This window comes from Danio rerio, chromosome 9, assembly GCF_052040795.2.
Source record: "Danio rerio strain M-AB ecotype USA chromosome 9, GRCz13ab, whole genome shotgun sequence".
NCBI lineage: Eukaryota > Metazoa > Chordata > Actinopteri > Cypriniformes > Danionidae > Danio > Danio rerio.
The window spans coordinates 56,914,188-56,937,341 of record NC_141029.1 but is presented as its reverse complement, the minus strand read 5'-3'; the positions used below and the strand labels follow the sequence as shown (position 1 = coordinate 56,937,341).

Genomic DNA, 23,154 nt, shown 5'->3' with positions numbered 1-23,154 from the left:
ATGGCTGAGCCTAATACTGTGAGGACAACATGGTTGGATTCCTGACATGACTAACCGTAAATCATCTTCCACCAGAGGCGATTTTAGGATTTTCATTTTTGGGGGGCTCAGCTACTTATCAAGGTAAAAAAAAAAAAAAAAAAATATATATATATATATATATATATATATATATATATATATATATATATATATATATATATATATATATATATACACATAAATGAGCAATATCACACGAGTAGCAATGTGCTATGACTGTATAAAAAAGATAATCAAACACAGAGAGTGAAACCCTTTTGTATTAGGAACTACTTTCTTCCATCATTCATTCACATCTGCAGCTGACGTCAGAACAGCAGAAGCCATCACTATTTCACCAACATCACTTTAGAGCTAGTGTTGGAATGACTCTCTATAGTGTAATGTGAAGCGGCTCTTCTGGTGTGTGACCCCCTGATGATAAAACAGCAAATTTTGCTCACATTTTAAGATTATTAGGCTGAACGTGACATGAAATGCCATCCGTCTACAGAGATTTCTCACCAGACTGCTGTTGTGTTTGCGATAAGGAGGGACAAGGTTAAATCCAGCTTCTTATTCGCAGCTTCTTATTGACTCTATCCGGTCCACCTTAAAAACCACGAGGCTTCCGTTTTTCAGCTTTTTATTTGCGCTCAAGAGAACACACTGAGCAAGGGCTTATTATGCGGTTCTGGCGCCATCTTGTGGATAGACAACGCCAACCGTTTTTGGCCGTCTACGATCTCTCGGAAATTGTAAATATTATAAAATAGGCACAGTTGCAATCTAAACAACTACATTCTCCACTAAAAAAGCCTCAAAAATACATTTTGTTCTCTAACAGCAGTAATATTTGTTAAACTGTAGTGTCTGCTTGTTGCTGGCTGTATGTGGGCGGAGTAATACACAAAGGGTAAAGAGGCTGCACAGATGCTGATATTACTTAAATACATCACGGCTATCAGCCCAAACAGATTCGAGATTCTGACAGAACTGTTGTATATATATATATATATATATATATATATATATATATATATATATATATATATATATATATATATATTAGTGCTGTCAATCGATTAAAAAAATTAACTAATTAATCGCACCTTTTAAAAAAAATTAATCGCGATTAATCACATTTAAAATACTGAAACTTGTAATTTTGGCTATTCAAATGTAAAATTAATGTAAATGCAAGACAAAAACTATTTAAATTCAAAATATAATTATTTATTAGAATTAAAATTCAAAATATAATTGTTTAATAGAATTTTTGTTTAACTTGTAACACAGATTTCTTCATGTAAACAACATACCCACAATAAACCATCAAGATCCTGCTTGACAGCCATATTTATTACAGAAATTAAAACACAGGCATGTTAATGACATTTAAATTTCAAAACAATCAATGCCAATAAAGAAAACATTGATTTCCATGTTGGATTCTAAGTGGACTGCAAAAAAATGCCAAAACACAGGAATTGCAGATATGGAAAATGGAAAATTATAATAATAAACTATTGAATACAAACTGTTGCACTCATTGTAAAGTTTTATTGCTGTGAGTTGAGAACATTAGTTATAGAGTAGAAACAATTTAGCTTAATCCTCCTTTACATTCATCCAGTTGCTAAGACTAGGAGTATCCCGCAAGTGCACAGAGACTCCCAAATGCCAGCAAATGAATGATTGCACACCCCTCTCCCCCGCATCCCTCCTAGCTATTCAGGTAGCCTATGTCGCGCGCAACTCACCCCCAACGTCCTTCAAGTACGTCTCGTGCGCACACGCCCCAACTCAAATACGTTTCTCACCCCACCCCTGACACCCCTAAACGGGCCTGACACACACACACAACGCGCTGCAGACGTTTTGGCCCCAACGGCCTTCCATACTGGAGCGACTCCCCTCAGATTCAACACGCATGATCACGTTCATCAAATTTGCTTAAACTAAGCGTCCTAAAGTATTACTGTATTTCACAAGGATTCTGACACAACAACGCAAAGTATACGCTTTTGTTGCGTTTAATGAGGAAACACGCTAAACTTGGAGGGCGCATGCTGAAAGGCAGAGTAATGCCCTGTCTTTGACAGCTCGCGACTTCACCAGAGACTTTGAGTACATTCACATAACACACCAATACTCCGATTTTAATATGATTAAGATTATACTCTTATTAAAAGTCTACCGTGTCGCCTAAGCAGTGATTTTATTACCTTAAAGGAACACCGAGTCACGAAATGCGGAGGATTTTCTTTCTGTTCGCCATGCGGTATCAACTTAAAAATGAAACACCCGAAATTGCATGAAACTCTGGATAACTTGTGTTGCGACTAATTGTTTTATACTGAAATTTGCCTTCAAAAAGTGCTTTCTTGGTCTTATCCACATTTCTTGCATGTTGAACACACGTCCACCACAACAGGAAGTAAAAAAACCTGCAACTGCGTTAATTGCGTTATTTTTTTTAACTCCTTAAATATTTAAAATTAATCGCATGCGTTAATGCATTAATTTTGACAGCGCTAATATATATATATATGTATATTTATACAACAGTTCTGTCTGCTTCTCCAATCTGATTGGCTGATAGCCGTGATGTATTTAAGTAATATCAGCACCCGTACAGCCTCTTTACCCTTTGTGTATTACTCCGCCCACATACAGCCAGCAAAAAGCAGACACTACAGATCTACAGTTTAAAAGATGCACGCTCAGCTGTTTAACTGTCAGCTTATGATTTGAATCCAACGCGCAAGAAAGTAGTTCCTCATACAAAAGGGTTTTTGAGACTCTCCGTGTTTAATTTTTTTTTCAATACACAATTATGCATCAAACTGTTGTATAAACGCAATATCACACTCGTAGCAGTGCGATATGGCTGTATATCGGCACTGGTGGGGGAACTAAGACAACGCATGCCTCCCACCAGTGTCGATATACAGCCATATCGCACTGCTACGAGTGTGATATTGCTCATATATATATATATATATATATATATATATATATATATATATATATATATATATATAGCCCAATATTATATTTATAAGTAGTAATTTTTTAGTATTGCACTTAAAAATGTTTGTTTAATATGGGTTGTACACTAGTATTACATAGACGAGCATAGCCATTTGAGTTCTGAATAAGCCAAATAGGCTCAATCCCCCTGTTTACTGTAGTTACATACACTTTCTATATTCGAGTCCATGTTTTATTTCTGTGTATTAAATAAATAAACGGCCATTTTCTAATTAAATTACATATAAATATATAGTTTTAAACTTACAGGCTAACTCACATATTTCACGATCTTCATGATGATAATAAATAAGAAGTATTGTTTTAATACTAGACAACACTTGATGTTTCTGTCCCTCTCAGTGACAAGTTCTGCTTCTGTCACTGTGTTTAATTCTTTCTGTGCAGGACTGTATGGTATAGTTAATGCCACACAAACTGTAAAGTGTTTAATATTGGTAGTTCATTTTGAAATAAAAATAGTAAAATGTTCATTAAGAGTTACATTTGTCACTGGAGGAAGCAGCTGTGCTGATGAGGTGAATGCCGAAAAAACCCGACTGCAGCTCCGTGACATTGGTATACAGGTGATACAAGGTTATCCATATCAAAGAACTGCAAATAAGCAGATATTATGACAACTTATCAATAAACACAAGCCTCGTTCTCTCGCTGTCTAGTTGCTGGTGGTTGTGCTGTCTCTACAGATTTGGTAAGTGAGCGACCAGTGCTCTTTGTTTATTCAGTTTGTTCGTATCGAACTAAGTTAACTATTGCACCGAGTGTAAATATGTTAGCACCACAACCAAACTTTAACCTCGTGTAGGATTTTCACCACATTTTGTGACCGGAATAACACACGCGGCTTTCTGACACTACCTGTCATGTGCATCTAAGTTTCCGAGAAATGCAGAGTTTTTTTTTTCTCTCATTCGCCATGCGGTATCAAACATTGCATGAAAAATACACGCTTAGAGCAGTTCCTTGAATCAAATATCTCGTTTGTCGCGAGGGGCATGAATGAATTCCCTGAATGAAAGAGCCAAACTGCAGTTAAAGTCCAACATTTAATAATTTGGCAAATAATTTGATTACAGATGTCCATGTAAACACAGTCACTTTCTCCCCTGTGTGTGTGTGTGTGTGTGTGTGTGTGTGTGTGTATGTGTGTGTTTTGACTCTGAAACTACAGGTGCCTGAAAGTTAGATGTGGAGCTAACATTAATCAGATTCACTCTAGTGAATTTTTTTTTATTTTTTTACAAGACTTAAATGAGTGTTTGCAGCACAAAATGATCAATTAAAGATTCCAGCAGTTGTTATGTTAGTTTTCATCCTGTTGCTCTGTTTCACTTTAAATATAACATATAAATGGCAGATTGAGCATTAATGTTAAAGGTATACAGTTCACCCGAAAATGAAAATTCCTTCCTGGTTTGCTCATCCTCCTCTTGTTCAAACCTGTTTGAGTTTCTTTCTTCTGTTGATCACAAAGGAAGATAATCTGAAGAATGCTGTAAAATACAGCCTTTGACTTCCACTGTATTTGCTGTTCCTACTACAGTATGTGTAACCCCACCTGTCTTGCGCCACTCAAGCCACTTTGAGCTGGTACCGAACTGGCGACCTTCCGCATGGGAGTCGGTTGCTCTACCAAGGAGGCTAAAGACCATAGCCTCTAGCTTCCGTTACATATGGATATCAGTGGCTGCTTTATAATCAACATGTTTTATGTTCAACAGAAGAAAGAAACCCTTGAGTATAAGGAAATAATGATAAAAGAATTGGGTGCACTGTACCTTTAAGGCTTGAGAAATTTAAAGGGACAGATTACCCAAAAAATAAATCTCTGATCATTTAATAACCTTTCACTTGTACTAAACATAGTGGATTTCTTTTTCAATCTGTTGAACAAAGAAGAAGATATTTTGAAGATATTATTGAATTTTCTTACTGTTGATGACAATAGCTCTGTTTTTATCTAAATATAATTATCAGCATGTTTAATAATGCATTATATTGCTAAATGGAATTGTCAAGATCAGCATAACGTTTGACAATGTGCATAAAAAAGTAGGATAAACTTTTTATCTGATCAGACAAAATGTGCATGAACTAAGATACAAGCAGATTTAGTGAATAAGCTGCTCACAAATCTAATCTAAAAAAAAGATATTTTGAAGAATGTTGAACACCAGTAACCATTTACTTTCGTAGTATTTGCTTTTCATGTTGGTGTTGATGTCTGTCGGTTTCCAACATTGTTTAAAATGTCTTCTTTTGTGTTCAAAACTCATAAAAGTTTACAGCCACTTAAGTGTGAGTACATGATAATGTCTATAATATTTGGGTGCACTGTACCTTTAAGGCTTGAGAGACAGAACTAGCACTAGTTTTTTAAATGAGATAATAACGGTCTCATATAAAAAATAATTGTTGCTAAGCTAAAAGTGCTCATGCTAGACTCAGAGGTTGGCGAAAGAGGAGGAGAGAAAGAAAGAAAGAAAGAAAGAAAGAAAGAAATAAAGAAAGAGAGGGAGGGAGGGAGGAAGGAAGAAAGACAAAAATGAATGAAAGAGAGAAAGAAGGAAAGACAGCAATAAAGAAAGAAAGAAAGAAAGAAAGAAAGAAAAGAAAAGAAAAGAAAAAAGAAAGAAAGAAAAAGAGAAAGAGAGAAAGAGAGAAAGAAAGAAAGAAAGAAAGAAAGAAAAAAAAGAAAGAAAGAAAGAAAGAAAAGAAAATAAAGAGAAAAAAGGAAAGAAAGAAAGAAAAGAAACGAAAAAGAGGAAAAAGAAAAGAAAGAAAAAAGAGAAAGAAAGAAAGAAAGAAAGAAAGAAGGAAAGAAGGAAAGAAAGAAAAGAAAATAAGAGAAAAAAGGAAAGAAAGAAAGAAAGAAAAGAAAAGAAAAAGAGAAAAAAGGAAGGAAAGAAAGAAAGAAAGAATGAAAGGAGGAAAGAAAGAAGGAAAGAAGGAAAGAAAGAAAAAAGGAAAGAATAAAAAAGAGAAAGAAAGAAAGAAAGAAAGAAAGAAAGAAAGAAAGAAAGAACGAAAGGAGGAAAGAATGAAGGAAAGAAGGAAAGAAAGAAAAAAGAAAAGAATAAAAAAGAGAAAGAAAGAAAGAAGGAAAGAAAGGAAAAATGAAAGAATGAAAAAAGAAAAAGAAAGAAAGAAAGAAAGATAGAAAGAAAGAACGAAAGAACGAACGGAAGGAGGAAAGAAGGAAAGAAAGAGAAGAAAAAAGGAAAGAAAGAAAGAGAGGAAGGAAGAAAGAAAGAAGAAAGAAAAAAGGAAAGAAGGAAAGAAAGAATGGAAAGAAAGAAAGAAAGAAAGAAAGAAAGAAAGGAAAGAAGGAAGGAAATGAAAGGAAAGAAAGAAAGAAAGAAAGAAAGAAAGAAAGAAAGAAAGGAAGGGAACAAGATTCCTTCTCTGTGCTTTTTTTCCAGAGAGAGAGAGAAATAAATACATAAATAAACATAAATAATATAAATATATGCAAATAGCTCGAACTGGTGGACATGCAACAACTTTAATCATAAAGCAAATACAAAACAAAAGTCTCCATCTGGAGTTACTTCTCAGGACTCCCCACTGCTAAACTAGGGCTGTCCAAATCCTGATTCTGGAGTGCTGGTGTCCGATAGAGCTTAGCTCCAACTTATATCAAATGGTACTGACTGCAGAGCCACTTGAGCAGAGCCGAGCTCCAGCTATTTTTTCTTCTCCAAGTGATGTCTCTGGGGATTTGAGTTAGGGGTTGGTAAGGAGTACGCATTGAAACAACTAATAGGAGGAGAAGCTGGAGCTCAAGCACTCCCTTATTGGAGCCCAAGTGGCTCTGCAGCGAGTAGCGTATGAGGGTGCTTTTACACCTGTAAATCAATTCATTTGTACCAAAACAGGGATTAAAATCGTAACATTGTTGCTTTTTGTTCTTGGTGCTGTTCGCTTTCACACGGCAAAATTTCTAAACGGACCAAACACAAGTCACGTGTGAGTAAAGTCCCGTTACGGTCTCAAGGAGGGTGGTGGTTTGACAGGGTGTGCGTGACGTGTCTAAAAAGCAAGGAGGGATGCGGTGTGGAGGTGTGTGAAGGGTGCGGGATGTATTTGAAGACCGAAACGAAAACGTGCGATCACCTGGATATTATCACTTGTTTGCGGGTATCTGGGAGACTCCCGGAAATGCACAGAAAATCCCGGATACCCGCAAACAAATGATAATCTCCCGGCAATCGTGTGTTTCCCTCCCGGTCTTCCGGGAGACTTGGGATGTCTGGAATGACCTCCCGCCCTACTCATAATTCTCTCTTCATATAGCCGTATGCCTATTACATATACTCGGATCGTATCGCTTTTTCACTACAATAGATCTGTTCCAGAGTTCATTTCAATCGAGCCGAGACCACCTCATTCACACAGTCTTGGACCGATTGTTTTGCCGTGGATCCGAGCGCGATTGCTGGATTCACATATGGCAAACAAATCACGCGAACTGGGCAAACGAGACAGGTTCCGAAACAAAAGTTTAGGTGTGAATGCACCCTTACTTGTTTTATACCAGCCAGGAAGTTTCTAGCATATCTAGTAATGCTGCGGTCACACTAGAGTTTGAGCATGTGAAATTCTGTTGTACGGCGGCTGTGAAATGAGGCAGGATTAATCAATGTGATTAGACATTTAAAAAAGCAAGCAATTGGTCTATATTTCAAATTTCTGTCCAGAGAGGTCATGCTTTCACAGGTCTGAGTATACCAAGCTTGATCATTGCAATGCAGCGAACTGCGAAACCTGTCACACAGCTTGTGTTTCCCGTCTGTCACGTGCGTATAAATGGAAGTCTATGAGGAGAAAAGTCCAGTGTGACCGGAGCCTAAGAGCTTGTTTAGCTGGTTCTAGTGTGTTTAATTAGGGTTGGAGGTAAACTCTTCAGGACACTGGCCCCCCAGGACTGACTTTGGACACCCCTGTATGAAATGCTGGCTGTTTCTCAATTCCAAGAACGCTGTGAATGGACTTGTGTTCTTGTGGAGACCAGTCTTGTCAGGTCACCTCGAAAGAACAAACTCAAGAGACCGAGAGAACAGAAAACGCGTCATGTGAGAAATGAGATGCGTTTTTCCTGATGGTCACATGACCTTCACACGTTTTTATTGGAAAATTATTTAAACATTACAGCATTCATACAACAATGTATTGTTTTCCCCTATTCATGAGATATGCTAGGCATAAAGACATTACGAATATATGATGCACAATACAAATGAAACAGATTTTAATACGAATTTCAGCAAATAAACACCCTTATTATTTCCCGATAGAGAGCCCTGAGCTCATGAGATCCTCGAGCCCGAGGCTCCCTCCTGTTGCTGGGCGAGAGGGAAGTTTGAGTCTCGGGAACTCCCCTGCTTGATAATGGTGAATGTAGATTATGAGCTATGGAGAGTATGCTGAATTAAGCGCTTGTCTATGATGTCTATTTGGCTTATTCAATTTACTTATGTTACCTGTTTTTGGTCTGTGGGAGGAAACCGGAAGGGCGGGGGAAACCAGCGGAAACACAGGCATACCTGGCAACATTCGGATCATAAAATCCTGGAGATTTTATCCGCGGGTGTGCACGAAGTGAAAAGCGGGGATCGGTTGTAAAGATGGTTGCGTGTTTGGTTAGGTGCGCATGGGAACTGAACCAAAAAGCTGAAGTGAACAGGGGGGTTGGCTTTGGTGGTGGGGGGTGGAATTCCGGGAGTTTTCCGGGAGACAGATCAATACGGGAGATGGGTCTGAAATACGGGAGACTCCTAGCAAAAACGTGTTGGCAGGTATGAACACGGCGAGAACATGCAAACTCTACACAGAAATGCCGACTTGGCCAGGAAGAGATCTGAGCCAGTGACATTCTTGTTGTGAGGCAATGATGCTAACCATTGAGCCTCTGACAAGATAAAGGGGGGAGTAGGGGTGGAAGGGAGGATTCTTCAAGACGAAATTGACTAAGGCAGTTTGTCACCAAACTTGTTCCTGGAGGGCCGGTGTCCTGCAGATTTTAGCTCCAACCCTAATCAAACACACCTGAACAAGCTAATTAAGATCTTACTAGGTATACTTGAAACATCCAGGCAGGTGTGTTAAGGTGAGTTGAAGCTAAACCCTGCAGGGACACCGGCCCTCCAGGACCGAGATTGCTGACCCCTGGGTTTAGGTAAAATACTCGGGTTATTTATAGTGATTTAGGAATCGTCTGATTGGTGGATCATGCATTAGCTAATGCAGGTCCAGCTGCTGTCAATCATAAGCACATGCTCCTCACGAAATCAGTTTATGAGTAAACTTCTCAAAATGCTGCGCTTCCCACCTCCTTTATTCAGCCGCGATGACATCTCAAGCGAGTTTTGCACTCAAGTCTGCATCCATGCGTCCTCGATATCAAGAACACATGCGGGACCATTCACCTATTCTCCTTTCTTGCGGTCTTGAGGTTTGGAACTGAACTTTGAAGCGGTTGATGATGAGGTTACATGAGAACACAAGGACGCAAGATCATCAGCCACTCTCTTCAAGAGACATGCTCTCGCCCCAGCCCCAAGTCACCACTACCAAACCAACCAATTACAGAGCTTGAGTGTTGCGATGTGTGGTTACATTTTTTAAGAGGTGCATGTTAGCATGGGCTGTGCCGGACCATTTGCAAATATAAACCAGCTCTTAGGCTTTTTAAGGCCTACAATTTTGTTTTGGAAAAGTACGACATTAATTTAACATCCCACAGAAACCCTCCAATGTATAAGTCACACAGTGGTTTGTTCCTGGTCTACTTAGTGGTAAAGTATCTGCTGTAGAGCTCGCTGTACAGGGCCTGGTTGTCGACTCGTATGGCGTTTCTGAGTGACTGCCAGAACCAGGCCTCGGCGGAGGATGAGTGTGGCCACTCCAGGATGCTGCGAGCGCACAACCGCCTCCGCAGACGGACAAAATGAGAGTATTGCAGCACCGGCTCCAACAACAGCAGAACAATCACGTCCTCATTCTCCTCCAGGAGCCGCTGATGGGCCAGAAACACCGCCAGCTTGAAGGAGCCGCTGTTCACGTAGCCCTCGGTCAGCACGAAGACCGTTTTTCGGCTGTTCTGGATGCTCTGGGTCAGGCTGTCTAACACCGGGGAGCCAGGGATCCAGTCTCGCTCCTCCAGGCAGATCGGGAGGAAGAGTTCGCTTCGCTCCTCCAGCTGCACACGCAGGTGGTTCAGCACCCAGTCTGACACCTGCAACACACACATGAACACTGAAAGTCAAAATTTATTTGCTTTCACAGTATATTTCCACAGTATTTACCATAATACTTTTTCTTTTTCATTTGTTTTATTTCGGTTTTATTTCAACCCAATCCCAATTCCACCCTGTCCCAATTCTCTTTAGCTTAGAAGGCGTAGGTCTAAGAGGAAGGGCTAGTTACCCCTTCAAACTGAGATTCTTTAGGATCACACTCGAAACCAAGGTGTAGAAAAATTTTCCAGAATACACCAGCTACAACGGTGCACTAGTGGTGTCCCATTTTTTTTAGGGGTAAATTTTGAAGCCCTTTCTCTTTACACTCAGTTTTAAGGGCCAAGGGGAAGGGGTTCAAAAATAGAATTGGGATTGAGCCTTAGTCTTTTAAACCCATTTAAGGTCAATATTATTAGGCCCCAACAGCAAGACTGGTGACAGAGTGATTTGTTGAACATGAAAGTGAAGTTGAACATCTCTCATGGCCTACACTGTCACCAGATCTAAATATTATGGAGCCACTTTAGGGTGTTTTAGAGCAAGTCAGGAAAGGTTCAAAGGAAAGGAGGGAGTCAGGAGCATCACGTAGTGACCTAAACACTATTCTGACAGAAGAATGGATCAAAATCTCTTTGGCCGCTGTGCAGGACTTACAATTGAAACCAGAAGTTTACATACACTCTAAAAAAAGGGACATAACCATTTTTTAAAATATGTCTGATGGTAAATCATACTAAATGTTTACTATTTTAGGTCCGTTAGGATTACCTTAATGATTTACATTAGCTAAATTCCAGAATAATGAGAGATTTTTGAGTTTGTTATTAATTTCTAGACAGTCAAAAGTTTATACACATTTCCTTGGTATTTTTAGCTTTGCTTTTAAACTGTATATCTTTAGTCAAGTGTTTTGGGTCTCCTTCCACAAGCTTCTCACAATAGTTTGCAGGAATTTTGGCCCATTCCTCTTGACAGAATTGGTGTAACTGAGTCAGATTTGTTGGCTGTCTTGCTCGCACAAGCATTTTCAACTCTGCCTACAAATTTTCTACAGGATTGAGCTCAGGGCTTTGTGATGGCCACTCCAAAACATTCAATCTGTTGTTCTTAAAGCACATTTGAAATAATTTGGCAGTATGCTGAGGGTCATGGTCTGTTTGGAAGACCCATGTGTGGCCAATTTTTAATTTCCTGGCTGATGTCTTGCTTCAGTATTTCTACATAATGTTCTTTCCTCATGATGCCATCTATGCTGTGAAGTGGACCAGTCCCTCCTGCAGCAAAATAGCCCACAACATGATGCTGCCGCCACCATACTTCACAGTTGGGATGGTGTTGCTAGGCTTGTAAGCTTTCCCCTTTGTCCTCCAAATGTAACACTGCTCATTATGGCCAAACAGTTCAATCTTAGCTCCATCAGAGCACAGGACATGTCTCCAAACATTAGTCTTTTCCCTAGTTTAATTTACTAAATTGTAATCTGGCTTTGTTGTTGATTCTGGCTTGTTGATTTTCCCATGTAGTCACACAAGGAAGCAGTGTGTTTGAGCTTTTCCTTCAATACTATTCTACAGTTGTGCCTCACATTAACTCAAATGTTGTCAATTAGCCAATCAGAGACTTCCAAAACCTTGACATCATCATCTGAGCTTTTCCAGAGGCAGAATAATCTTATTGTGTGTAAACTTGACTTTCAAGAAAAGTTATAACAATTTCTCAACAAATCTCTCTCTCATTATTCTGCTATTAAGCAGAACAGAAACACACGTGATCATCCTCACTTACCTAAAAGAGAAAAAGTTTAGTCCCATTAACATCTGACTTTTTTAAAATGGTTATGTGCCTTTCTATAGAGTGTATGTAAACTTCTGGTTTCAACTGTATATCTGTCATTCCCCAGAACAAGTGATGCTGTGTTGGCCAAAAAAGAAGTCCCTACACCATACTAATAAATTATTGTGGTCTAAAACCAGGCGTTTCAATTCCATTGTCCAACTTTTTCAGCCGATTTGATTATCACTCTATTGAATGGGCGTTATCAGTGGTTATCAATTCATAGATATGGACCATTAGGGGCCTTCTGCGCCTACTGGTAGGCTCAGAAGGCTGTTATCATCCATCTACATGTTTAATCAGCTATAGATCACATATTGTAGGGCTGTGACCAGAAGTTAACGAGATGACCGTCAGGTCTCCGGGAAATGTCCCCTATGGTCTGCCAGTCCGCCCCTGGATAATGCCCATTCAATCGAGTGATAACATTAGAAGCGGTCTTAACTTAAGTCTTAACTTTAAACTTTAAATTCCCATTTGGTATGACATGTATTTTAACATGAATATTTTCTCACACGCTGCTTTACAGCATATTTTTAAGTTGCCACAAATCTGATATCAGCGCATATTCAATTCTGCTATTGTCTTGTTTATTACCACTTTGAAAAAAAAATTCATTCTACAAAAATAAATGTGACTTGACCTGCGGGTCCTTGGTATCGTAGGTGATGAAGGCGTCATAGATGCAACTTTCTGAGCTCAACTGCTGATATCCAGTGAATCTGGCTTTCAGATAGTAGTATAAGTAGGAGACGTCCCAGTAGAACAAGTGCATAGTGATGGCTGCGAAAGTAGTGCATATGATGCACGCAGCGGAAATGAAGTACGCCACAAAGGCTAGCTGATCATCAATGCATTCTTGAATGTCAAACTTAATCACAGCCAGACCTTTCCTTTCCTCCGGCATGGTACAAGTCACACCGGTCACCAACCGAGGGATCTTTACATTAGTATCCAGAATCCACAGAACAAATTCAAGCAGGTTGCACGTGCAGTGGAATGGGTTTCCGTGAAGCCATAGCATCTTCAGATCACTCTCAGTTGGAAATGTAGACTGGTTAACAGTTATAAGATAATTATAACTGAGATCAAGTTCCTTAAGGTTCACCACCCCCTGCAGAAATCCAATGGCAAGCTTGGAGATTCGATTACGCTGGAGATTGAGCAACTCTAAGGAGGGAACATCGACTGACAAATTGCTAGCGATTTCAATAATGTTGTTGTCATGTAAAATGAGTTCTCTGAGATTCTGGAAACGCCTCAACATTGTCCAGTTAATGTTTGCAAGTTGATTGTGGCTCATTTGCAAGCGTTGAATAGTAATGGGAAGTTGCGTATAAACTGTATAGGGAATTTTCCCAATGCTGTTGTTGGATATGTCAAGGTGGGTGAGGTTGGTGAAGTTTTTAAAAATCTTCACATAGGTATTGTCTTTGTCCCTCCACATCCTTCCGAGCTTATTGCCCCGAAATTGCAGTTCTCGAAGAGACTTGCTTGACATGGTTTTGGTTGTTAACGTGTTGATGCTATTAAAGCTCATGTTCAACACCTTCAGTGAGGGCAGATATTGAAGAAACATCATGTTGTGGGTTACACCGGCCACAGTGAAATAATGCGAATTGTAACTGATATCGAGCACTTCAAGACTCTGTAGCTCTCGGAAGGCGTTATCATAGGCAAGATCGACTTTGTTGAAGGATAAATCCAGATATTTGAGATTGGGAAGGGATGTAAATTCAGATCCATTGGGAGCCGTGGAAAAGCCATTCCTGGAGAGGTTGAGGCAGGAGATGTTCCCGTATGTGTCAAATTGTTCAGGAGAAATTAAAAACAGGTTATTTCGACTGAGATCCAGCACACGGCCGGTGTTGTAGCATTCTAACTTTACGAGATTTTTTGGAGCATCAAAAGGATATAAAGGTTCTGACATCAAGGGCATTATTGATCTATGGTTTGAACCAGCACCAGTGGCTTTACTCAACTCCCCATTTACAGTCACTGGGTACAGTCTGTTTTCTGCAAGATAGAGTACTCTCACGTGTTGAAATATATATGACGTGGCACGTACAATGAAGTTTATTCCTACATCCAATACATTCAGATGTTGTAGGTCAAATAGAGACTTGAATGTGTCTTTTTGGATTTCCCTGAAAACCAAACCTCGAAGGTGCAACGTCTTGAGTGAGGTTAAATTCGCAAATCCTGGTGAAAGGACTACGGTTAAAGGGTATGTTTTTAATGCAAAATTGTATGATAGATCAAGTTTGGTCAACAATGGTAGATTTCCCAAGAAAACTGTATCAGCTGGATCAGTAATAGCGCTGAACAATAAATTAAAAGAGAGAAAGAGCTGCTGAAGATTAGAAAGGTTGGCAAACCAAGCAGGATTGATGGACTTGATTGAATTCCCAGCGAGATGCAGAATATGGAGATTTTTGAGGTCAGAAAAAGCTTGGGGATGAATCTCAATTGATGTATTTTTACAAGGAATGCATGGATACGGTGCAGTATGACAGCGCGGGCAGTTTCCTTGGATTTTGAGAACTGTCAGATTGCAGAGGCCTCGGAAATCATGCTCTCCGATGTATGTTAAACTGTTTGATCCGAGCTCAAGTCTCTCTAAGGAGACTGGCAATCCTATGGGGACTTGAGTTAGGTTGTTGAAGGACAAAGTAAGGCGTTTCAGGTTGACCAAATAAGAGAGGCTTCCTTTTTCTATGCGGTAACGTCTTGAGCAAGGATTCCAATAGTAGCAATTCTTTGAAAGGTAAAGGAATGAAAGATTTTTGACATGCTCAAAGGTTGTCAAGTTTATCCAGGTGATCTTATTCTCCTCTAGACCGAGCTCTTTTAGATTTTTGGGAATGTCTTTTGGGATGTACTTTAACTTGATCCCATTGAGGTCCAGTACTTGTAGTTTGGTCAAATTCGAAAACACTCCTTTGGCAATAACAACCTCTCTGTTTTGATTCAACCATTTCAGATTTAATAAGGTCAGATTCTCCAAGCCATGGAAAGATTGAAGAGTAAGATTCCTGATGTAGTTTTCTGAGAGGTCAATGTAGGTTGTGTTTGCTAGAAATTGTGGCAAAACTTTAAGTTTACGTCCTTGACAGTTGACCACGACCGTCTCTGCGGTTACGTTTTCATGTATATCGCAGGGTTGAGTCTTTAGGGTCCTCACGTTCAACTCACTCAGGGCTAGTGTGAGCTTCAGGATCAAAATAAGGCAGATGTCCAGATTCTTCACCTGAGGGAATAGGAAACAACTGTTAAACAACAGCAGTATGACAAAACATTAGAAATGCATGACAATTGTGGCTATTATGGATAACTAAAGCTATATCGTTTTAATTATTTTGTTACCTAGGCCAGTGGTTTTCAAAGTGGGGGTCGGGACCCCCCGAGGGTTCACGGGGCAATGAAGGGGGGTCGCCTGGTGATTTCCAAAAATCTATTTATTTTTATTAAACCATAAGAATTAACATATTTTATCCATAACTATACTGAAAATAAAAATAGTTGTTTATAGTTACTATATACTATATAGTTACTATAGTAGCTTATAGTTACTAGTTCTATTGGATTGCAACCCCTGGGGTAATTACATTATATTAAAGGCAGCAATAGCGTCAGATGCATTTTGATTTTATAACATCAGGTTATACTTTCTGGCACATTTAAAGCACTGACACAAATTTAATTAGTGTGTCTGCGTCATTGCATGCAAGGTTTCTGTATTTATAACCACCTCAGAGGATATTGGGGGTCGCGAGTCACTGGCATTGTTATTTTAAGGGGTCGTGGGCTGAAAAGTTTGGGAACCCCTGACCTAGACTAAAATACACACTAAAGTCTGTGTAAAGTTTAAAGGCCACCTATGGTAAAAAATCTACTTTTCAAGCTGTTTGGACAGATCTGTGTGTTGGTATAGTGTATAGACCGTCATACTGGGGTGATATGAACACACCCAGTCCTTTTTTTTCAATTTAACTACAAAAAAAAGGGTCGGCCAATTGGAGCTGTTTTCAAATCGATCGCACCATTACGTAGGTGTGCGATCCCCTCGCCCACCGAATTGATTGACAGCTGCGCGCATTAACATGTCACGTGTATATGTCAACAAGACCAGACAGACATACGCAAAGCAACCGGGAATAAAAGCTCTGTTCTGTTCGCTAGGATCAGCAATCATCATCAAATGTGATTAAGAGTAAGTTTCACATGTTTAAAGTGTTTTAAAACAGAGTATGTGTGTAATTAATTTCAGCGTTTTACTTCAGTTTTACTTCATCAGCACAGCCGCGTGTCAGAACAATTATAAAAGAAGACGCTTCGATCCCGGTTTGTGGAAGTTAAATCAGGTTTATTTTGTACATTAGCATAACAGATATCCACACTTGAGGTTAGCCTTAACTAGGCTAAGCGCGCTCTGTCTGTCTGCCTGCCTGCGTGTGTGTGTGTATCATCTGCGGTGTGTGTGTGTTTGTGTGTGTGTGTGTGTGTGTGTGTGTGTGTGTGTGTGTGTGTGTGTGCGCGCGTTAACTTTGTAACGATATTGTGTGTGACTCATCAATGCAACTTCACAATACTGATTAGTAAAGGTTAGTTCTTACTGTAGTATCTCACAAACGCTACGTGAGACCTTCTTCCTTTAAGTCTGTCTGTTGTCTGACGCAGCTGAGGGAGGAGGCATGTAGAAACAGTGGGCGGGAAAGAAAAAGCTTAAGGCGCAGTACGACAAAACCACCCCCTGCTGAAAATCAGTATAAAACAGCATCTTGTAAAAGGTATAATGAAAAATCTGATGGGTATTTTGATCTGAAACTTTATATACACATTCTAGAGACGCAAAAGACTTATATTAAATCTGAAAAAAGGGGTAACCTAGGTGCCCTTTAAATTGACAGTTTATTTTGCTAGTGCACATTTCTATTCTTTAGGTCATCCACACAAGTTAATCCAAATGGTAAAAAGCTATTAGACTTCACTTAACTTTTAGAAATATGCATATAGTTTCTTAACTTAATAATTATAAGGCAACCAGTTTACTCTCTTCAGAGCCAACTTATCACTTTTTAAAGTGTACTGAAAGAAAACTGTTCTGGTAATCTTCAGTCTGAGCATCTGCATCTGTGTTTAAATTGGCTTCTTCTATTATGAGTGATAATATTAGTTTGCTGCTTCAGTTACAATATTCTTAGCCACGCCCGTCTTACCGTTAGTTTGCTATAGGGTAAAGAAGCGCAAAGAAAGCCCCACCCCCTACTTAATATTCAGTTTCAGTTAAAAGTACATCAACAGATTGAAATAAAAGACTGAGCAACTTTTGGTTCATTAGGACCTCAGCATAAAAATAGCATCCTAAATGAGTAAAAGACAAGGAAGGGTGACACTTTGGCTCAGTGGTTAGCACAGTCGCCTCACAGCAAGAAGGTTGCTGGTTCAAGCCCCAGCTGGGTCAGTTGGCATTTCTGTGAGGAGTTTGCATGCTCTCCCCATGTTGATGTGGGTTTTCTTCAGGTGCTGTGGTTTCCCCCACAGTCTAAACACATGCGCCATAGGGGAATTGATGAACTAAAATGGCCGTAGTATATGTGTGTGAATGAGTGGGTGTTTCCCATTATTGGATTGCAGCTGGAAGGGCATCCATTGTGTAAAACATTTTCTGGATAAGTTGGTGGTTCATTTTGCTGTGGCGAACTCTGATGAATAAAGGGACTAAGCCAAAAAGAAAATGAATGAATGAAGAACAAAGAATCATATTAAAGGTAAGTGTCTACTTTAATGTTTTAAATGTCATAATAATGTGCAATAAAGTTCATTACTTTAAAGCCATTTATGTCAAAATGAAACTACAAATTATAAGATGTAGATTTAAAATCATAATTAATGTGTATTAAAGTGAACTTTCACCAAAAAAAAAAACCCTAAAAAACAGAAAACTGTGCACAATTCACTGCATTTGAGTTTCCTGTTCTTTCACTGACACTGAAGTACAGCAGAACCCATGAGCCCCTATTTCACTGCCAGGGGGAAATGAAAGCTGTAAAGCTATATGTCTCCCTTTCGTTGTAGACTTCTCCGTTTCCTTTCATGTCCTGGCTGCTACAGTGATACTTGTTAATACTGTGATAGCTGCGGCCATTTATCAGTATCTGAGTCACTTCTCGGTGAACAGCGCTGACCATTACAGCCAATCACAGCCCTTTCTTTTGAGTGTGTGAGCCCAATAACCAATCATGGGCGTTTAAGAACTCGCTCGACAACACTCAAAAAGCACGTGGGATTAATGTTTACGTTTGTTTACTTGCTATAAATGCTCCTGTTGTCTTCTGTGTATGTACTTGAGTTTTGTTTGATACATTCAAAAAGAGTGTTTTCTTTGAACAGGTAAAATTAAAGACACAAATTCAAAATACAGTCTAATATAGTTGTATTAAAAAACTAAATTGTATATATATATATATATATATATATATATATATATATATATATATATATATATATATATATATATATATATATATATATATATATATATATACATACAGTTGAAGTCAGAATTATTAGCCCCCTTGAATTATTAGACTGTTTGTTTATTTTTTCCCCAATTTCTGTTTAATGGAGAGAAGATTTTTCCAACACATTTCTAAACATACTAGTTTTAATAACTCATCTCTAATAACTGATTTATTTGATCTATTTTACTAGATATTTTTTCAAGACACTTCTTTACAGCTTAAAGTGGCATTTAAAGGCTTCACTAGGTTAATTAGGTTAACTAGGCAGGTTAGGGTAATTAGGCAAGTTATTGTATAATGATGGTTTGTTCTGTAGACTATCGAGAAAAAAAAAATTAGCTTAAAGTGGCTATCAATTGTGTCCCTAAAATGGTGTTTAAAAAATTTAAAACTGCTTTTATTCTAGCCGAAATGAAACAAATAAGACTTTTTCCAGAAGAAAAAATTTTATCAGACATACAGTATAAATTTACTTGCTCTGTTAAACATCATTTGGGAATATTTAAAAAAAGAAGAAAAAATTTTGAAGGGGGCAAATAATTCTGACTTCAACTGTATATATATAAAACATAAAATTGATATCCAATTGAACCGAAATGATGAAATGTAATCAGAAAAAAACAAACCATACACCAGTGCAGGTTCACACCCCAACAGCCTGAAGTATGCTGTTAAGTTTGTGGCTGACTCTTCTCACCCTTGACACAAGCTTTTTGAGGCGCTGGTATCTGACAGAAGTCTGCAGTTTATCAGGAACAGAACCTCAGGCCACTAAAACAGATTCTTTCCACACACAACTGGCCTTATCAACATTACCCATGAATCATTAGGGTTTCTTACTCACGCCCACGGACTTTACACTTTACACACACACACACACACACACACACACACACACACACACACACACACACACACACACACACACACAGTTCTTTCACACGTGCTACATTAACACGATTCAGACTGCTATAATCTCACACCTCGAACTGTAAACATTTGCAGTGGTCCCTCACTGCACATTGTAGATTTCATGTTTATAATGTTTTTATTTTATCAGTCCAACTTTATTCCTGCTTTCATTGATTTGTTTGCCTTACTTCTTAATTGTTAACCTCATCGTCTAATTATTTATTTTTGTTGCTTTTTGTCAACAACCAATTTACAAAGACAAAGACAAAATCTCAAACAGGTGTACTAAAATAAACTTATATTAGTTTAATAAATTAGTAATTAGTTAAAATAACCCTGATTCTGCACCGTAAAATGTAAGAAGTTGACTTTTTCTAAAAAACATTAAGGAGACCAATTGCCTTGAAATTCCTAAGTAAAGTTGTGTATTTTTTTTTAAGTGAGCATAACTTAAAACGGTTTATATTTACAACTTAATAAAGTAAACTTCAGTATTATTGACTTAAAATAATTAGTTGAGTTAACTTCTTATTAGTGTGCATATTACTAGGAAAACATCAGGAAACCAACTGCCTTAAAATAATCACGTAAGCTGAACTAAAACATTTAAGTAAAGAAAAAAACACCAATGAAAAATAATAAACCAAACAATATATCTTAAATTAAACATTAATTAATTACAAGTCAAAACTTTTAAAATGATATCTGCACACAGTAAAGAAACTGCTGCCTTTTTAAAGCTTTTTTTTTTTTTTTACTTTTCTAGTCATACCAGATTATTTTAATAAAACAGACTGAAGTGAAGTTTTATAAATTAATTTCGAGAGGAGCACGTGATATGATTGAGCACGACTGGCCGCTCATCTGTAATCAGTAATAATCCAGTCAGAGCAGGCACGTGCACACATAGGGCTCAACCTGTGAAGTGCACATGCCCTTTTTATTCTTGGATAGAAAGTGCCCTTCCAAAATGATCAAAAGTGCCCCCTCGACACCCCCCCACCGCCTTTCAGTAGGTGCACGACAACACCACTCTTGAGTCCGGTGTTAAGTCCTAGCTTAAAATAAATGATTCATTTTTTTCCTACTGCTCTATCTTCGTTTGGACAAATCCCACCTTCCACCCCATCTCCTTCTTTTCCCCCCCTTTCTAAAAGAGGGAGCTATCGAGACCTACCTGATCTCGGATCCCCAATATGCTTATTAACCAGGCAAAGCCTTGGGCTCAAATATCTCAGAGCTCTGGGTTCTCTCCCAGCATAGCATGCCAATCCTGCTTTAAATGCTATAAGCATATCTAAGTGGGAACTCTTGAAATAATAATTTAAACTATTCATAACTTTAAAAATGTAGCTGAAGCCTGATTAACTTACTAAAATAAGTTAACTTAACATTAAAAAAAATGGTAAGACTTTATTTAGATGGTCTCTATTGCACATTTTGTTGACTAAACATTGCATTGCAACTACATGCCAATTCTCATTTGAGTATTAGTAGACTGTCTGCTTAACATCTGCTGATTCTGCTTCTTCAACAGACATTTAACTGACTATAAGAGACTTTGCAAGTACATGTCAACTTACACTAACCCCAAACTAACAGTCTGCTTATAATATAATGAGAATTAATTGGCATGTTGATGCAATGCAACCTAATGTCAAGAAAATGTGTAAAAGGGACCATTAAACTAAAGTGATACCAAACATTTATTGTACCTTTATTGATGTGAACATTAACAAAGTCTTAACCCAATGTTGGGTCAAATATTGACAAACACAAGCAACATGGGTTAAAAAGTGTCCTTCAAGTTTAATTGAAAAACAAAAAAGAAAAAAACCTCAACATTAGGTTAGTCTATATTTGAACAAGGATTGGGTTAAAACAACCAAGCATTTTTTTTTTTAACGTGCACCTTTTACTTAATGCACGTTTGTGTTGCATTTGTGTTTAGACAAAATATGTACACAAAAAATTTTTTATGGTTAATTGAATTAATAACATCACATACTTGAAAAGATTTGTTCAACACATTTTTAATCATAACAGTGTTAATAACTCATTTCTTATCACTGATTTATTTTCTTTGCCATGATGACAGTAAATAATATTAGACTAGATATTCTTCCAGACACTTCTATACAGCTTAAAGTGACATTTAAATGCTTAACTAGGTTAATTAGGTCAACTAGGCAGGTTAGGGTAATTAGGCAAGTTACTGAGTAATGATGGTTTGTTCTGTAGAGCGAATAAAAATATAACATAAAGGGGCTAATAAATTTGTCCTTAAAAATGGTGTTTAAAAAATTAAAAACTGCTTGTATTCTAGCCGAAATAAAACAGATAGGACTTTCTCCAGAAGAAAAAATATTATCAGACACACTGTGAAAATGTCCTTGCTCTGCTAAACATCATTTGGGAAATATTTAAAATAGAAAAAAAAATCTAATAAAATGCACTATTTTTCAGTGAACTAATTGCAAAGTGTTAGATATTAAAGCAATGTAATACTTTTGTGTGCATCAGACTAAAAGCCACAAACGTGTCTATTACAAATAAACATTTAACACAATAAACAATTAGAGCAAAATTATGACTTCATCAATGTTAGCAATGTCCATGCATCAGTTTACGAAGACAAAAAAAAAAAAAAGCTGGGCTATTGCAAAAAGTGTAATTCAAATTTAATAATAAACAAAAAATGCACATTTGTTGTGCTTTTCAGACAAAATCAACATGATTGTTTTATTTTTATAACATTATCTAATTAATAATATATATATATATATATATATATATATATATATATATATATATATATATATATATATATATATATATATATATATATATATAATGTACTGTATTAAATATATTGCAAATAAAATGCATTATTTTATGTATGAACTAATTGCAAATTGTTATACATATTCAATTAATGGAATACTTTTATGTGCATCAGAATCACAGACTAAAAGCTAAAGGCATGTCTATTACAAATAAACAATAACAATAAATATATTCTGGAATGAAGTGAACAGAAATGAGCTCACCATTGTAGCGATGTCTATGTTTATGTCCTTCTGCAATCTATGCAATGCTCACAATGACAAACAACACGGCGTCGCATTTAGGAAACAGGAAGTTTTGGTTTAACTGGCAAAACTATTTTAGCACTACATTCTCTAAATGTCGCCACCTGGCACTTCTGATTAAAATCACTAATAAAAGGGGTAATTTTTCTGCTTGAAGGCCACAATCGAATGTGTTTAGTGGCAGTCATGGGTTTGATTTTGTTTGGTGCATGTACGGATTTCAGTGCTGGGGTTTCGTGGGTTTCCAGCAAAAGAGAGGAACTTCAGCATGCACCGTTCCTGTTTTTTTCATGGGATTCGATTGCATACATGCACATTTTTATATATAGATCTGATTCAGAAATTAAAACTGTAAAAGATTTAATTCACTTAATAATTCCTGCTCCTTTCAGCATAATGATTATACTCAGAATGCATAGATATTCATATACAGTTGAGGTCTGAATTATTAACCCTCGTATATTTTCCCCAATT

The 23,154-nt window shown here is 37.7% G+C and overlaps 1 protein-coding gene and 1 long non-coding RNA gene across 6 annotated transcripts; one reads left to right on the top strand and one right to left on the bottom strand.

Moving 5' to 3' along the window:
- Window positions 1–8,166: 8,166 nt before the first annotated feature.
- On the bottom strand, window positions 8,167–22,929 carry tlr8a (toll-like receptor 8a). Of its 5 annotated transcripts, none has more exons than XR_015499927.1 (4): window positions 22,639–22,929; window positions 12,796–15,402; window positions 9,266–10,315; window positions 8,167–9,091 (listed from the first exon to the last, which is right to left on the bottom strand). XR_015499927.1 is itself a non-coding variant. In XM_087268464.1 (3 exons), the coding sequence occupies exons 1-3, from the start codon at window positions 22,639–22,641 to the stop codon at window positions 9,866–9,868; spliced, it is 3,060 nt and encodes a 1,019-aa protein (XP_087124590.1). In that variant the 5' UTR covers window positions 22,642–22,905; the 3' UTR covers window positions 8,167–9,865. The 5 variants fall into 5 exon arrangements, 1 of the variants encoding a protein (XP_087124590.1); XR_015499928.1 differs by having other exon boundaries at window positions 9,780–10,315; window positions 22,639–22,922; XR_015499926.1 differs by having other exon boundaries at window positions 9,245–10,315; window positions 22,639–22,895.
- On the top strand, window positions 10,419–18,069 carry LOC147835456 (uncharacterized). Its single transcript, XR_015500118.1, has 4 exons — window positions 10,419–10,987; window positions 12,220–15,522; window positions 15,989–16,017; window positions 17,044–18,069. It is a non-coding gene; the product is annotated as an uncharacterized LOC147835456 (long non-coding RNA).
- Window positions 22,930–23,154: the final 225 nt, after the last annotated feature.

Coding starts and splice junctions, on each gene's coding strand:
- tlr8a (XM_087268464.1), bottom strand. Junction 10,316..12,795: donor ACGATACCAAGGACCCGCAG/GTCAAGTCACAT, acceptor TGTGTGTTGCAG/GTGTCAGACTGGGTGCTGAA.